Below are 15,920 nucleotides of genomic sequence, written 5' to 3'. Positions count from 1 at the left end.
CTCGACTTAAGATTTAAGAATCTGAAGTGCCTTCCAAAATCTGATCAGGATGGGGTGTTGAGCATGCTTTCAGAACTCTTAAAAGAGCAACACTCTGATGCAGAAACTACAGAACCCAAACCACCAGAAAAGAAAATTAACTTTCTGCTGGTGGCATCTGACTCAGATGATGAAAATGAACATGTGTTGGTCTGCACTACTTTGGATTGTTATCAAGCAGAACCCATCATCAGCATGGACGCATGTCCTCTGGAATGGTGGTGGAAGATGAAGGGACCTATGAATCTTTAGCGCATCTGGCACATAAATATCTTGCAACTCCGGCTACAACAGTGCCATGAGAACGCCTGTTCTCACTTTCAGGTGACATTGTAAACAAGAAGTGGGCAGCATTATCTCCTGCAAATGTAAACAAACTTGTTTGTCTGAGCCCGGGGAAGCCGTGGCCAGCACATCCCTTGCCCGCGCCGCTTCTCGCCGCCCCCATTGGCCCAGGACGGCGAACCGCGGTCAGTGGGGGCCGCAATCGGCTTTACCTGCCGCGTCAACAGGTAAATAAACTGGCCCGGCCTGCCAGGGTGCTTACCCTGGCGAGCCGCAGGCCAAACGTTGCCGACCCCTGGTCTGAGCGATTGGCTGAACAAGAAGTAGGATTGAGTGGACTTGTACGCTCTAAAGTTTTACATTGTTTTATTTTTGAATGCAGTTATTTTTGTACATAATTCTACATTTGTAAGTTCAATTTTCATTATAAAGAGATTGCACTACAGTACTTGTATTAAGTGAATTAAAAAATAGTATTTTTTATTTTTTACAGTGAATTTTTTATAATAAAAATAAATATAAAGTGAGCATATAAATAGTATTCTATTATTGTTTAACAGCGTGATTAATCATGATTTTTTTTAAATCACTTGACCACACTAATTTTCACCTATAGTCATGGTTTCTGCTGCTTACATTCCTTTGCTATTACTTGTTGCATGTGATCTCTGGGAAGGAGTGGTAGCTATTCCATTCAGAAGAGATGCTAGCACAGCTTCTGGGATTGATACCCTGTCCTTTTTATTGGAACACAATCTCAATCATCCTGAAATTTGGGATCTAGTTTGCTTTTGGACCCAACCATCTGGCTGTAGACTAGTGTGTGGCTCTCACACCTCCAGATTAACTATCACTATTTTTCTACTGAGAGCTAAGTTTTGAAGAATGTAGGTCCATCAATGACTATTAGTCAGGATGGGCAGGGATGGTGTCCCTAGCCTCTGGGGTACCTAGCATTGGCCTCTGTCAGAAAACAGGATAGTGGGCAAGATGGACCTTTGGTCTGACACTGTATGGCTGTTCTTATGCTCTTATGTTCTTCTTCAAGCAATTTACAGGAACAAAGCACATTAATGAACAATATGTCTACATGTATGAATCTCATATGCATAGCTTTCAGTTTATAAGGGACAACTTTTTTGGAGCTCCTCCGAGAAAACTGATTTAGTCTGATAGTCCAACTGACTGGCTTAATCAGGACAAAATGAACATAAATTCAGCTACATGGAGGCAGGGGACACGTTCACCCCATACCAAGGGATTAAATGGTGTTTAATAAGTATAGAATCTGTAATAGCGTGTTATGTTCAGTAGAGCATTCTGTCCTATTAAGAATTCAGACATATTTTAAGTGTTCATTTCTTAATCAAGAGAATAGGCCATCCACAGATTCAGGTGATTCTATAGTACTACCAAATGGATGAATTTTTAGGGGAAAATGCTGAGAGAAAAAAGTAAATATTATAATATAACTGTGTTTAATGGTCTCGCTACAGGTAATTATAGTAGTATAAAGATTTCCCCCATAATCTACAGAGAATACATAGTGCTAGAATTTATTGTTTCTCAGTTTGAAATTGATGGGACTTGTAAAAATTTCAAAAGTAATTTCATACCTTCCAGATCATCAATAGTCTTTTCCAGTTTAGCAACCGTTCTTTCTGCAAACTCCGCACGTGTTTCAGCCTGGAAAAAGATTATGCAGAATCTTAGATACTGGACGAGAAACAATCTCTGCTGAAATGCAAATTCATTGGGATGGATCGTCTCACCTCCTTGAGTTTGTCAGAGAGAAGCTTGATTTCTTCTTCATATTTATCCTCTTTTTCAGAGTACTGTGAAAACAGGGCGAACAATCTGTTAAGAAACTGGTAGGAAAACTAAACATCAGACAGTTTAACTTTTTTGTTAGGCTACTGTTAAGGGCCATTGACTAATAACAGGTAGTAGCCTCCTGTCATTCTAAAATGCTTTTCCTTAACTATCATCCCATTTCCTGGATGCAACCATGTCACTGTATTTCTTGAGGTTTCTTGTTTGCCCACTGTCTGAATAAAATTCTGAATGCCTTGTCTTTTGCTTAGGGGCTATATTCTTTGCCTTGGACTATGGCTCCACTTACATATAATAAAAAGTGGAGCCGTGTGTGTGTGTGTACACACACACACACACATACACACACACACACCCCTACCTCAAGAAACTCATGTCCTTGAAGTAATTCAAACCATCCCATCTCCCTGGAAAAGGCTATTCTTCAACAAGTGACTTCACTTATTTTCAAGCCCCTCCTCGAAAGTCAGTTATTTGGACTAAAATTCTATCTTTAGTCTCTACTCAGTATCTGCGCCCATTCTGGTACCCAGATACTTGAATTAAATTGTCAGAAGACACAAGAGAAGCGTATGTAAAGTTGGTTACCATCCCCCAATTTTGTTGTTCTTGTAAAACACCCTACCAGCTGTATTGCCTTTGCTTTTCCTCTACACTTCATCCACCATGGCTCATCATTTGACAAGTTCTGTCTGAACTACTCTTGTGAGCTCCTCAGGGCAGAGATCCTGTGAATTTCAGTACAGTTCCATGTAAAGCTATCCAGCTATATAATACAACTTCTAAAAGGTTCAGTAATGAGTGAGATATATTCCTAGCCTGTTAGTCTTCTGTGCTAGAAAAACTTTGTAAGTGATGCCAGCAAACAGATTCAAAAGTAAAAAGTGTGGGTAATTTGGAGTTAAGACTGTAGTAGCACAACAATGTCCTGTACTACGTGTGCCTTCCCTGAACATGTTTCATTCCCCAAAACTCAAGTACTGAATAACCCAGAAATGCAAAGTTCACTCCAAAACCCCCTTACAAGGGTGTTAACTGTTAATAAATACACCCACACACCAAAAGACATCAACCTCCCTCTCCCAACTGCAAACACTAGAAAAATGGGCAATGCACAGGTAAGATGACACTTCCCATACAATACCGTGCTTCATTCCCTCTTCAATTGCTTGACCCCTGCTCCCCCAGCCATACAACTTTGTGAAATCATTCAGTATTAGTTAACATAGCCTCACAGTATTACGTAAATTGGTGTGTCTTGTAACATACTCTGGGTCTAATATGTTGATAGCACAAGGGACTAATTCCACACAATTAGATCTCCAGTCAGATTGTCCTAGGACCCCTACTACAAGCAAATGTACTGGCTTTCTACAGAAGACTTTTTGGTATCAAATTCACCTTACACACCAATTCCTCCAATAATTCCTCAGTTAATCAATACAAAAAGCATGACAAGTTTTCAGATTCCTCTTTTTTTGTGATTGCTGTAAACTTGTATCACCAAGTCTTCATTCTCCTTGCTGAACCTTAAACATTCTGTGTTCTTAATCAGGAAGAACCAACCTTCTCAGACTGAGCCTCCAGGGACTTTAGGTTGTTAGTGACATTTTTTAGTTCTTCTTCAAGGTCACTGCATTTTCTACACAAAGACAAAGGTGATCAGATCAGTTCTTCTCCATATATTATGCTGTTTGGTTTCCAAATGCGCTAAACAAGTAAAATGTGAGCCAACTTGTTAGATACACTCAGTGCACTAAGTTGGTGTACATAGCATTTACAGTTTCCCAAAATATACTATGCCGACTTTTGTAGCAAATAGATTTTTGTAGCAAAATATAGCTTGTTAGGCTTATTTGTTCCGCTTGATTTCCTTTCTTGAATCTTAGAGCTCCATGCTGTCCTCTGTGAACAGGTATCTTCTGTCAGTTGTACCAGGAATTTAATTAGAACATAAGAATGGCCGTACTGGGTCAGATCAATGGTCCATCTAGCCCAAAGGTGGGCAAACTTTTGACTCAAGCGCCACATCTGGGTGGGGAAATTGTACGCAGGGCCATGAATGTAGGGCTGGGGCAGGGGGTTGGGGTGCGGGAGGGAGTGTGGGTGTGGTGTGCAGGAAGGGACTCAGGGGGAGGGGTGTGGGGTGCAGGAGGGGGTTCAGGGCAGGGGGTTGGTATGCAGGAGGCGTGCGGGGTGCGACGGGGGCTCAGGGCAGGAGGTTGGGGTTCAGGAGGGGTGTGACGGGGGCTCAAGGCAGAGGGTTAGGAGGCTCAGGGAAGGGGGTTGGGGTGCGGGGTGCAGGAAGGGTTCGGGCTCTGGGGTGGCAGCGGTGTTCAGTGGGGCTAAGGCAGGCTCCCTGATGGCCCCGGCCCCGTGCTGCTCCTGGAAGTGGCCAGCATGTCCAGCAGTGGCTCCTGGGGGTGGGCTAGGGCAGGCATCTCGGCGTGCTGCCCTCACCTGTGGGTACCAACCCTGAAGCTTCCATTGGCCGTTGTTCCCCGTTCCCAGCCAATAGGAGCTGTGGGGGGCGGTGCCTGCAGGCGAGGGCAGCGCACGGAGCCCTCTGCCCCCCCTTTCCCCAGGGGTCACAGGGACATGGTGCCGGCTGCTTCCAGGAGTGGCACAGGGCCAGGGCAGGCAGGGAGCCTGCCTTAGTCCTGCTGCGCCACGGGGCTGGCAATCCCACGCGCTGGATTGAAAGACCTGATGGGCTGGATCCGGCCCACAGACCGTAGTTTGCCCTCCCCTGATCTAGCCCATGATCCTGTCTTCCAACAGTGGCCGGTGTCGGATGCTTTAGAGGAAATGAACGGAACAGGGCAGTTTATCAAGTGATCCATTCCCTGTCATCCAGTCCCATCTTCTGGCTATCAGAGGCTTAAAGACACCCAGAGCAAGGGGTTGCGTCCCTGACCATCTTGACTAATAGGCATTAATGGTCCTGTCCTCCAGGAACTTATCTAATTCTTTTTTGAACTCAGTTATACTTTTGGCCTTCAAAACATCCTTGGCAATGAGGTCCACAGGTTGACTGCATTGTGTGAAGAAGTATTTCCTTATGTTTTAAACCTGCTGCCTATTAATTTTATTGGGTAACCACTGGTTGTGTTATGGGAAGGAGTAAATTACACTTCCTTATTCACTTTCTCCACACCATTCGTGAGCATGGCAGGCTCTCAGATCTAATAGGCTTCCCATCAGGGAATTCGTAGAGATTCCTGAATGACAGGGAACTAAAACTTTTAAAAAATATTTGAAATTTCCATTCTTCAGGAAATTCCATGTCTCACCAGCTCTAAATACTGGCAACCTTTACATTAATGAGATACAATACACCTCTGCCCCAATATAACGTGACCCAATATAACATGAATTTGGATATAACGTGGTAAAGCAGTGCTCCGGGGGGTGGGGTGGGGGGTGGGGCGGAGCTGCACACTCCGGTGGATCAAAGCAAGTTCGATATAACGCAGTTTCACCTATAACACGGTAAGATTTCTTGGTGCGCGAGGACAGCGTTATATCGAGGGTAGAGGTGTACTTGGATCCTACAGTGATGCTACTATGAAAACCCTGAGATAAGGCTCTACATACTATGCAGGCCCTTCTCCTCCCCCCTGCATTCAGGGAACAGATAGGACCTAATAAGGTCTTTCCACCTCTAGTCTGATATTGCAAAATGATTTATGTACATGCAGAACCATTGAACAGCCACTCACAGTTCTGACACCTCAGCACGTTCCTCGGCTCTCTCTAGTTCACCCTCCAAAATGACCAGTTTACGCGCAACCTGCAGAGAGAGGAGAATTATATTTTCCCTATTTGTTTTCCACAAAGCTCCACATCTCTGCAGGTTTCTTTCTTCTCAGATAAAGGCTAGAAGCAACCCAGTCTGGAGATATGCAACATATAGACAACACATTACAGAGATCTGGCCCATGCTCTCTTGACACCCTATAATCAGCTGCTAGGGAGAGTGAGCTCAATGCAGGATCCCTTCCGCAGAAGCAGAGAGACTTTCAATGTTCCTAGCATTAGGCAGTGTAAGATGTAACAAGCTCATTTCATGTTAATTCTCAGGCTGTTAGGAACTGCATCTTTGTGGCCTTGCTGTGCCCAAAAATATATTTCAAACTTGAACTACCACTTTATGGAAAGTATACAAATAGTATTAAACAGACTATATGACTATTTGAAGTTCTTCCAGATACTTTCTTTTATCACTTTCTCACCAAAGCAAACAGCACTTGCTACTTCCATGCAGCGCCATTTTTACCTCTTCATATTTACGGTCAGCCTCCTCAGCAATATGCTTAGCCTCTTTCAGCTGCATCTCCTGAATTTCCATTTTTTCTTCATCCTTCATTGCTCTGTTTTCAATAACTTTCATACCTCTATAGAAGGAAACAAAGCGGATTGTTTCAGAGAGATGGGGTTACTACAAGCCAGTCAGCACATTTAGCCAAACAGGCCCTGTTGTGAACTTCTTAATATCTAACTACTGTGACTTGAACCCAAACCAATCTATCATGCTCTTATTGGCTAACAAAGTTGCTGATAATACTAGTTGGAATGAATCTCTACTTATCAGATTGTCTGAACTTAACAGTGCTTGCAGCTATTGAATGATGCAGGATTATTAGCTTATTGTGCTTCTTCCATTTAGCAAGATCCCAATATACTTTAAGTAGATTACATTTATTTGCTTGTATCATTTAAAACATATTTGAGCGATACTAGTGGGAACTTTTCTTTTTAAAATCTTACTCAAGTTTGTAGTCCTTAGAATAATTAGGTAAAGCGGAAATAGCTAAAAACAAAATAGCTAAATACTTTTCTCTGTGGCTTTACCCAGGACAAATATTAGTTCATTCAAGACAAACTATTGAGGCCAGGTTTTTGTTTAAATGCTGAGAAATTGTTTCTTAGAGCTCAAATCTGGAGCAGTTTGTAAACTGTTAGAGTAAAATAATATCAAAGGCCAATGTAAAATTTGTTGGATCCAACATTTCCCCTCCCAACTCACGGCAACTAATAGTTTCTGGACTCTAGCCTGCAGAGCCAGGGAGCCCTGAAAGCAGGGTGCTGGAACTACAGGGACTGGGGTGTGTGGCAGCACCCCCTAGCTTGAAGTAGTTTCCATCATATACAAGGCTTACAGTTTTGTTCAATGGCTTTCAGCACCCCCATCATAAAAATTGTTCCAATGCCACTGCCACCAAGGCTCATAAGCATATAGAATTCTGAGCACAGCTTTGGTTCTAGAAATTGCAATACCTTTACAGATAGCAGATCCAGCAAAGAACACCAGGTTGAAGAAAAGCCCTTCTTCTGAAGTAAGTGTTCTGGTCTCAAACTCCCATACCCACTGCCTGAGATGCTTGGGTAAAGGATATATATATATGATCAGCGCACCCTCTGCCATAAATTAACCAACAAGGCCCTTAGGCATTGGAAGTCTCTTCTGTGGTCTATTGATGGGGGAGGCCTTTAGCATCTTAGAATACATGTGGAGTCACAACAGATTATAGGCCCAGATGGTGGAATGTCCACCCTACATACAGCTACTAGAAGGGGATACATAACATTCTTTGACAATGGGATGCCCAGGTATTTACTAGACAGCAGTATAATCTTGGATTTTATTTCTCTAGGAGGGAAATATAGGTTGGTGGTTAGAGCAAGGGACAGAGTCAGGACTCTGATTAGATGCTATTTCACTTGAGTGGACAGGCAAAAATATGTTACAAGTATTTTTACAAACAGCGTAGTCAAACACATAGATTTGGCATATTAATTATAAAATGCATTGTGTCTAAGTGCATGAAAATCGGGTTCTATTACCAAAGCTGCCAGCAGTGACCTGGTGCAACATCACAGATCTTCACTTACCTCTTCTGCAAAATAGGGTGGTCGATATGTATCTACTTCAAAAGGTAGGTGTATGAGGAGTTGCTCAATAATAAGACTGTAAGTACATGGAATCATTATTGATCAATGGAAGAGGTGAGACTAGAATGTGTGGTCTCTTGGCTCCCTGTCCAATGCCCTTCTCCTTAGATCAACAAGTATTTTAAGGGGGGAAAGCAGAGCTCCAAACAGGAGACGGCTCAAATGCTGTGCATATTGTATGCATGTGATACAGAAAGTTCATCAAGGTCTGGGAGCCTGTGCAGCTGGAATGTTCAGAAAATTAAGAGCAAGCATATAACAAGTTATACTGTCTATGTGCAAATTATGATTTTTCTGTATTTGTAACTGCCAAATTTCAATATATTTCATGGAGACGACAAAACACCCCTCCAATCTCAGGACTACTCTGCTGCCAACTTTAAAGTTTTTACTTTAGAGAGACATGAGTGTTAAAACCATCAGAAATGTTATTTAATATGATTAGTTCTCACGGTCCTCATTCTTGGAAACACTTGAGTCATTTTTGCTCAGACTTTCAATCTGAGGCAAGGACCAACCTGGAAGCTTTCAGTCCAAATCCTACGCAATTGTTCAAGTTATAGGCAATTGAAAACAGAGTTCTAATAGAAAGATTTATGCAATTTAGACATTGAATAAGTATATATTATAGGTGGAGCAGTAACAAGCAGTATTAAAACGGCTAAGGGCTCAGTTCAACTCCCACTGAAGTCAGTCATTGACTTCAATGGAAGTTGAATCCAGCTATAAAATAAATTGAGAGGCAAAAGTAAATAGTGTTTGGGGCTAACAACTGAGAATTCTTCTATTTTAATTATCTGACTGTATGAACTGAGTGTTAAGAGCTGCATCAGATGTCTTTGCAGCCTTAGCTTGAGATTTCTATGAGAGTTAGTGATGCGTTCAATGGTATGTATTCTCCTGAATTGCACTCAGCAACCTTAGTTGTAACTTCATGCAGTTTTATGTTTAATTTTTATTATAGTCTCATAAGAGTGTGCATAGTGCTCAAGAGGTAAATAAAGATAACAGTTTTTCCCAGTGGAGATAACAGGCTTTGTTAAAGCAAAAAGGGGCACAAATTACAATAGATCATGGTGGGAAAGAAATAGGTTAGACAGCTGGAGAGGAACAGGACAAGGGAGAATATAGCCCTTGGGAAGTTTAGCTTCCCCAAAAGGGCAGCTGGGATGTATATGATATACTGCAAGTTTTTTGTCATTTTTTGGATGAAACGGGAAATGTCTAGACAATGGGAACAGCTTATTAACCAGAGCAGTAATACTTTTATGATTGTGGCCCTTTATTTCTCACAATACTAAAAGTAGCATCTGAAAGAGTGAGTGGGAAACGGAACTTAAGTGCACCAAGTCTTTAAAACCTTCAAAGACTGTTAAAGTAGCCTACTACTGGGATCTTCCGATGTAAGTCACTTCTCTGCATCGTTCCTTTTGGATGCCTACCTCTCACTTTCATCTGCTGCCTTCTCTGCCTCCTCCAGTTTCTGCAGGGCAGTCGCCAGACGTTCTTGGGCACGATCCAGCTCCTCTTCCACCAGCTGGATACGCCGATTCAAAGCTGCCACTTCACCTTCTGCCTATGCAAAACAATCAAACAGCACTGGTTAAATAAAACTCAACTAGCTGGACACCAATAATTCAAAAATGATCACCTCTAATTACTTCATTTTCACTATTTATATGCATGGAACTCTAGGAAAAGATGCTTTCTAGTTTTTTAGCTATATAACTATAGGAATTTCAAAATATAGAATGTTTTTATTAAAAATACACCCACACTTTCTCTTCCTCATCACACAGAATTAACCATTAAAAATCTGTTTAACAAGAAAAACATTTTCAGCTAATTGTACTGTGGAGATGGGAGGTTCTACATGTAGAAATCTGGTTGGAACTTTTTTCTTCTAACTCCCAAATGGCTCAGTCCAGAAATTCCACATTTGGCTTATAGTTTTGGTCTTGTCAAAGATCCTAACCCTAGCTTTGGATGGCTTACTAATGGAATTTAGTTAAAGCAACTTCTGTGTACAGTGGGGGCTCCACTGTCTATAAATCTCACATAGTTTATAAATGGGGATTGGCCAGGGGATGGTCTGGGAGCCACCAGGGGAAAGTTACTCATCTGCTTGCATGTGGCACAGCAAGAAACTTTCAAAAAATAATTCCACTTTGTTTTATACCACTTCTATATAGCCCTCTGAGACTGGGCAGAGAGGGGGGAAAACAGGAGATAGGGAGACAATCTGGGGCCCATGGTGGAAACTGGGGGGGCTGGTCTGATGAACTCTTCTTGTTGTTAGGACTCCTGTCATTTATACAATTCTTGATTATTATTTTTTTTTAAATATGGAATTCCCATTACAGTGAAAAAATGTAGTAGGCATCTTGCAGTACTGAGTTATATTAATATCTAAGATAACCCAATCCTGCAAGAATGTTCAAAGGGACAGATCACTAATTCTGAGCCGTCACATCTCCCAGATGCCTCTTGTGACTTGCCAGAATCTTTCAGAAGGATTCTCTAATGGCATAAAGTTTCACTGGTGAAATTCAAGGCAGATTAATGTGGTTTAGCTTTGATTAAATTGGGATGTGGAAAGTCAAATTTACAGTTTTTGGCCATTGAATCCAAAACTGACATTCTGAAATTCCACTTTGTCTATGATGAACAGTGCAAATGTATTTTTTAAATGTGAAACAGTTTGAATTACTGCTCTTTAATCCATCCTCTGTTTTTGTTTTCAGCATAAAGGTTTGGTGAAAAATACTGGACAATATAATGGTCTTGGGAGAAAAAGTTAACACAAAGTTTTGCTATAAAATGAGACAATAACATTTTTACCATAATCTAAAAGTGTTTTATCAAAAAGCACATACACTTCCTGCTATATGGATAGGTTTTTCTAAATCACTTAACTTCTTTAATAATCTGGAAGGAAAATACTATATTAATTAAATATGTTTATGTCTTGTTGGTCTAGGACAGTAGTCCCCAAACTTCTTACCTTGCATCCCCCTTTACCCTGTCTGTGCCCCTCCATGGGCTGGGAGTGAGGCCATGGCTCTGGGAGGGGAGGGGGACACGGATGGGGTAAGGTGGCCAAGGCTGGGGCTGGCAGCCAGGGACCTGGGGGCGGCGCTGGCAGCTAGGGCCAGGAGCGGAGCTGGGTGGCGCTCCCTCCCCACCCCCCTATGGTCTAGGAGGTATATCAATATTGCCATCAGAGAGAAGCAGTTCTAGGATTTAAATCTCCAACTTCTTAGGATGTCAACTTGTCCCATACTGGAGACATCTCATTAATGTAGAGTGGTTTCAGAGAAAGATAAATTAAATATTACAGGGTTGAGTGTTTAGTACCTAAAATCTTTCCTCACGCCAAATATGGATAGCTTGGGCCCAACAATAATTAAGGGAATCGGAAGGTGAAAACAGGAGACAAGGGAGGGTTTACCTAGCAGACATGGTTTGAAAGTGAGCAATAAAATATCGGGAAATATTTCCTAACAATTAGATCTGTTTGAAGACTGTTGAATAGTCTAAGAAGTAGTTAAAGCCCCATCACTGGAATAACTCACAACTAGACTAAACAAGGCAGTGAAGAAATGTTGTAGGCAGCAATCTCGCAATGCATACATCAAGACAAGCTGATCAAATTAATCCCTTCTATATATACTGAGTAAAAGGAACCGTATTATATTAAAACACAGACTGTTTGGAAAAAAGCAAATAACTATTGGCTGGTGGATTTTTGTATGACAGGTGCTAGAGTGCTTCCTATTTCCCTAGTGCAGTTTGGTTATTCGATTTTTCTAATCACAAGTCAGTCAGCATTTCATTTGTTCTCTTCTTAAGTACTATTTATTGAATGTGCAGATTGCATACAAAAGCTACTGATATCTTAGAAAAGACATCTATAGCAATCCAGCACTGGTAACCTCCTTCACCAGATGCTTTCATTTTAAAATGCAGTGTTAATGAAACAGGATTCCAACCGGTAACAAGCATCTCCCGAAGATAGGGTTGCCAACTGTCTAATCACACAAACCCAAACACCTTTGCCCCGTCCCCTCCTCCAAGGCCTCACTCTTTCCCCAAGGCCCTGCCCCTTTCACTCCATCCCCCCCCCCCGTCGCTTGCTGTCCCCCACCCTCACTCACTCTCACCAGCCTGGGGCAGAGGATTGGGGTACAGGCTCTGGGGCAGAAGGTTGGGGCTCGGGCCAAAGGTTTGGAGTGTGGGAGAGGGCTCCGGGCTGAGCCTGGGGCAGAGAGTTGGAGTGCAGGAGGGGGTGTGGGGTGCAAGCTGTGGGAGAGAGTTTGAGTGCTGGAGAGGGCTCAGGGCTGGGGCAGGGGATTTGGGTGTGGGAGGAGATGAGGGGTGCGGGCTCTGGGAGGGAGTTTGGGTGCAGGGGGTTGGGGTGGGGTGTGTGTGTGTGAGGTGCAGACGCCGGCCAGGAGGTGCTTACCTGCCTTAACCCCACTGCGCCGCCAGACTTTTAGCACCTAAAATCTCCCAGTTTGGCTTCAGTAGCCTCTGTGAGATAGAGCCCGATTCCGGGAGGGTTGGCAACCATACCTGAAAACGGATATGTGGCTACTTGAAAGTTGGAGACCATTTGACCCAACCTTTCTTCAGTTAAAGCCTGCCACAATCTACAGTAAAAGTAATTCACTGGATCCATGTGGTAAAAGACCAGGAAGATCCCGGGAAGGCTAATCACACACACATGTGTGAAACCAGCAGTCTCAATTGGGAGCACATGGGGAGCATTCTTTACATGCTCTGAGGCTTACAATAGTGGATAGGGTGACAAACATCCCACTATTAGGGGCTTTGTCTTATTTTTCACACTTGCTGTCTGGTCACCCTAATAGCAGAGGGTTGCTCTATTAAAGTCAGCAAGAGTTAAGTTATTTTTCCAGCATGTTCAGGTTTTTTTGACCTATGTTAAAGTAACATGTAGTTTAAGAGAAGGGGGAAATTGCTTAGAGCTCTCCTTTGAGAGAGATTTTATTAAACTGCACATTCAGATTCTGCTTGTAACTTTAGCTTTCTACTTCCAAAAAGCTACTTAAAGGCAGCAAGTTATCCAGCTGGAATAAATGACAAAGGAAAGTGAACGGAAGGACTTCATCAGTCTCTGCATGAAGAAAAAGAAAGTCTGTCCCATGCTCTCCAGGACGGCACATGGTGGTGGTGAGGCTGGAAGGGAAGAGTCTGGCCTGAATGGAGCTATTGGAGGAAGAACAGTTTCAGCAGCAAGGCAGTGCTGTGCCCCAGCAGCAGAGGGATAGCTCAGGGGTGGAAAGGGCTATAAGTCAGGCCATTTCTCCAGGGCTGCTTCAGGCACTCAGTAAATGATTCAGGTTCATCTGTAGGTATCAGTAAAGCACTTTAGTCAGGCTGAGGACCCAGGGAAGGTTTGTGTGGGAGTGCAATTACAGGAATTGGCTGCATGTATCCTCAGAGTTTTTGTGTAAGAATTCAAAGTAAAGATCACCAGATCATCTAGTTTGATCTCCTACACACCATAGGCTACTGAACCCCACCCAATCACCCCTGTATTGAGCACAATAACTTGGATTAAACTCTCCTGGCCTGCCTATTCTCAGCCTGTGGCACACAATGGTTTAGTCTCCCCCTGGAAATAGGCTGTCCAAGAGAGAAGTCTCTCATGTAATTGTGGGTTTGTGCAGCATGTTTGGGTTGTACAATATCTGGATGGTAAGGTAAGCAAACTGCTACTGTAGATGGGAATGTAAATTTAACTGATAATGTGCTTGATTCTTAGTGATTGTGTCAGTGGAATTTGCACCTGCCCAGCATTAACTCAGAGGGCCGGATCCTCATCTATGGCTGAGGAAAACAGGAGTGCAAAGTGTCTTTAAGCCACCAGTTCCAGGGCCTTTCTGTGTCAGGCCAATCCTCTGCACAAGTTACAGCAGCTGTCAGGCTGTTCTTACTTGTATCAACTGCCAACAGTCCCAAGGGGCCACTATGTCAGTTGGGGATTACTAGGGTACTTGGAAGCCCCCCACCATGTTCCTTCTGCCAGTAACAGGGAGGGGTAACCGTACAGGAAATGGCTCTAAAATATCTGATGGTCCTACACAGGGGAGCATCTCTTGGGAATAAGTAAGCTGGTTTTAGGATACTCTTGTGCTGGTGGATCAGCAGGAAGCTTCGTAATGCAGCAACAGATGTAATCCTAGACAACCAATATCATTTTTTTGTGGGGGTGGGGAGTTACGTACCTCAACCATGACATAATTGTCTCTGCCTTTTTCCTCTGGGCAAACTACTGCAATAAAGTAACACTAAATCAAATATACAACCAATATCCTGTGTGTTGTAAAATATACCATTTCTAGTTAGTTACACATCTGCATTCTGTGCAGGTACATACATCTGTTGCCTTCTTATCAGTCTGTTCCAGTTTTTCCTGAGCATCTTTGAGAGCTTCTGAGTATTTATCCAGTTCATCTTCAGTTCCTTTTAACTTCTTCTGCAGTGCCACCAGCTCATCCTCTACCTTTTGAGAAAGAAAAATAAGTTGTGAACATTCTGACACATTGGTTGCTCTGCTTATAGATAAGGATAGTCAAAGACTTCTTCCTACTATTCGTTTTAAATTATGTTAAGATGTTTTTAAAGTGATGCCATGGAGAGATATCTAATTGTGGATTTTTCAAAGTCACTCTGTAACTTCAGTTGTTTAGATGCCAAGTAGCCTACACAGTTTTACACTATGCTAATAAACCTAACATAGCAGTTGAGCAGGCTGTTTGGCATTCACATAATGAACATAAGAATCGCCCTACTGGGTCAAACCAAAGGTCCAGCTAGCCCAGTATCCTGTCTTCCAACAGTGGCCAGTGCCAGGTGCCCCAGAGGGAATGAACAGAACAGGTAATCATCAAGTGATCCATCCCCTGTCGCTCATTCCCAGCTTCTGTCAAACAGAGGCTAGGAACACCATTCCTGCCCGCCTGGCTAATAGCCATTGATGGACCTATCCTCCATTAATTTATCTAGTTCCTTTTTGAACCCTGTTATGGTCTTGGCCTTCACAACATCCTCTGGCAAGGAGTTCCACAGGTTGCCGGTGTGTTGTGTGAAGAAACACTTCCTTTTATTTGTTTTAAACCTGCTGCCTATTCTGAAACCATGCTATATCCATGTTTCTAAACCGATTTAGCAACCTCACCTATCAGGACATTTTTTAAAAATATGCATTTTTAGTCTTGAGAAAAGACTGAGTGGGGACCTGATAACAGTCTTCAAATATGTTAAGGGCTGTTATAAAGAGGGTGGTAATCTGCTGTTCTCTATGTCCACTAAAAGTGTCACAAGAAGTAATGGGCTTAATCTGCAGGAAGGGAGATTTAGGTTAGATATTAGGAAAAACTTTAACTATAAGGATAGTTAAGCACTGGAATAGGCTTTCAAGGAAGATTGTGGAATCCCTGTCATTAGAGGCTTTTAAGAAAAGGTAGACAAACACCTGTCAGGGATGGTCTAAGTATACTTGGTCCTGCTTCAGCATAGAGGGCTGAACTACATGACTTCTTCAGGTCCTTGCCAGTGCTACATTTCTATGATTCTATAACTCAGCTGTTGTAAGTAGGCATAACTCCACTTACTTCAATTTAGCTATGACAATGTACACAAGTTGAGAATCTGACCCCATACATCCATGGATAGAGTAACCGTCTATGTTGCCCAGGTCTGAAATAAAAAATTATGCTAGCACAGTGTGCTTCTCAGGGAAGGCAGGGACAAGCTTGTCCCCATCACTGGGATTCTAC

At 42.7% G+C, this 15,920-nt stretch overlaps 1 protein-coding gene and 1 long non-coding RNA gene across 3 annotated transcripts in view; one reads left to right on the top strand and one right to left on the bottom strand.

Annotated features, from left to right (window-relative positions):
* The window catches only part of LOC112102818, a 38,773-nt gene that overhangs the window by 9,136 nt on the left and 13,717 nt on the right, over window positions 1-15,920 (top strand). The window lies entirely within an intron of this gene.
* The window catches only part of TPM4 (tropomyosin 4), a 34,477-nt gene that overhangs the window by 8,274 nt on the left and 10,283 nt on the right, over window positions 1-15,920 (bottom strand). For both annotated transcript variants that reach the window (XM_024194275.1, XM_024194274.1), the window contains exons 2-8: window positions 14,519-14,644; window positions 9,555-9,688; window positions 6,437-6,554; window positions 5,880-5,950; window positions 3,724-3,799; window positions 2,097-2,159; window positions 1,941-2,010 (exon numbers count right to left, since the gene is read on the bottom strand). In XM_024194275.1, the coding sequence (XP_024050043.1) occupies window positions 1,941-2,010; window positions 2,097-2,159; window positions 3,724-3,799; window positions 5,880-5,950; window positions 6,437-6,554; window positions 9,555-9,688; window positions 14,519-14,644 (658 nt within the window). The remainder of the gene's footprint in view (window positions 1-1,940; window positions 2,011-2,096; window positions 2,160-3,723; window positions 3,800-5,879; window positions 5,951-6,436; window positions 6,555-9,554; window positions 9,689-14,518; window positions 14,645-15,920) is intronic.

This window comes from Terrapene carolina, unplaced genomic scaffold, assembly GCF_002925995.2.
Source record: "Terrapene carolina triunguis isolate 2854851 unplaced genomic scaffold, T_m_triunguis-2.0 Scaffold194, whole genome shotgun sequence".
NCBI classification, from domain to species: Eukaryota; Metazoa; Chordata; order Testudines; family Emydidae; genus Terrapene; species Terrapene triunguis.
Note: the sequence above shows the minus strand (reverse complement) of the source record. Positions and strands in the feature narration are given on the sequence as shown.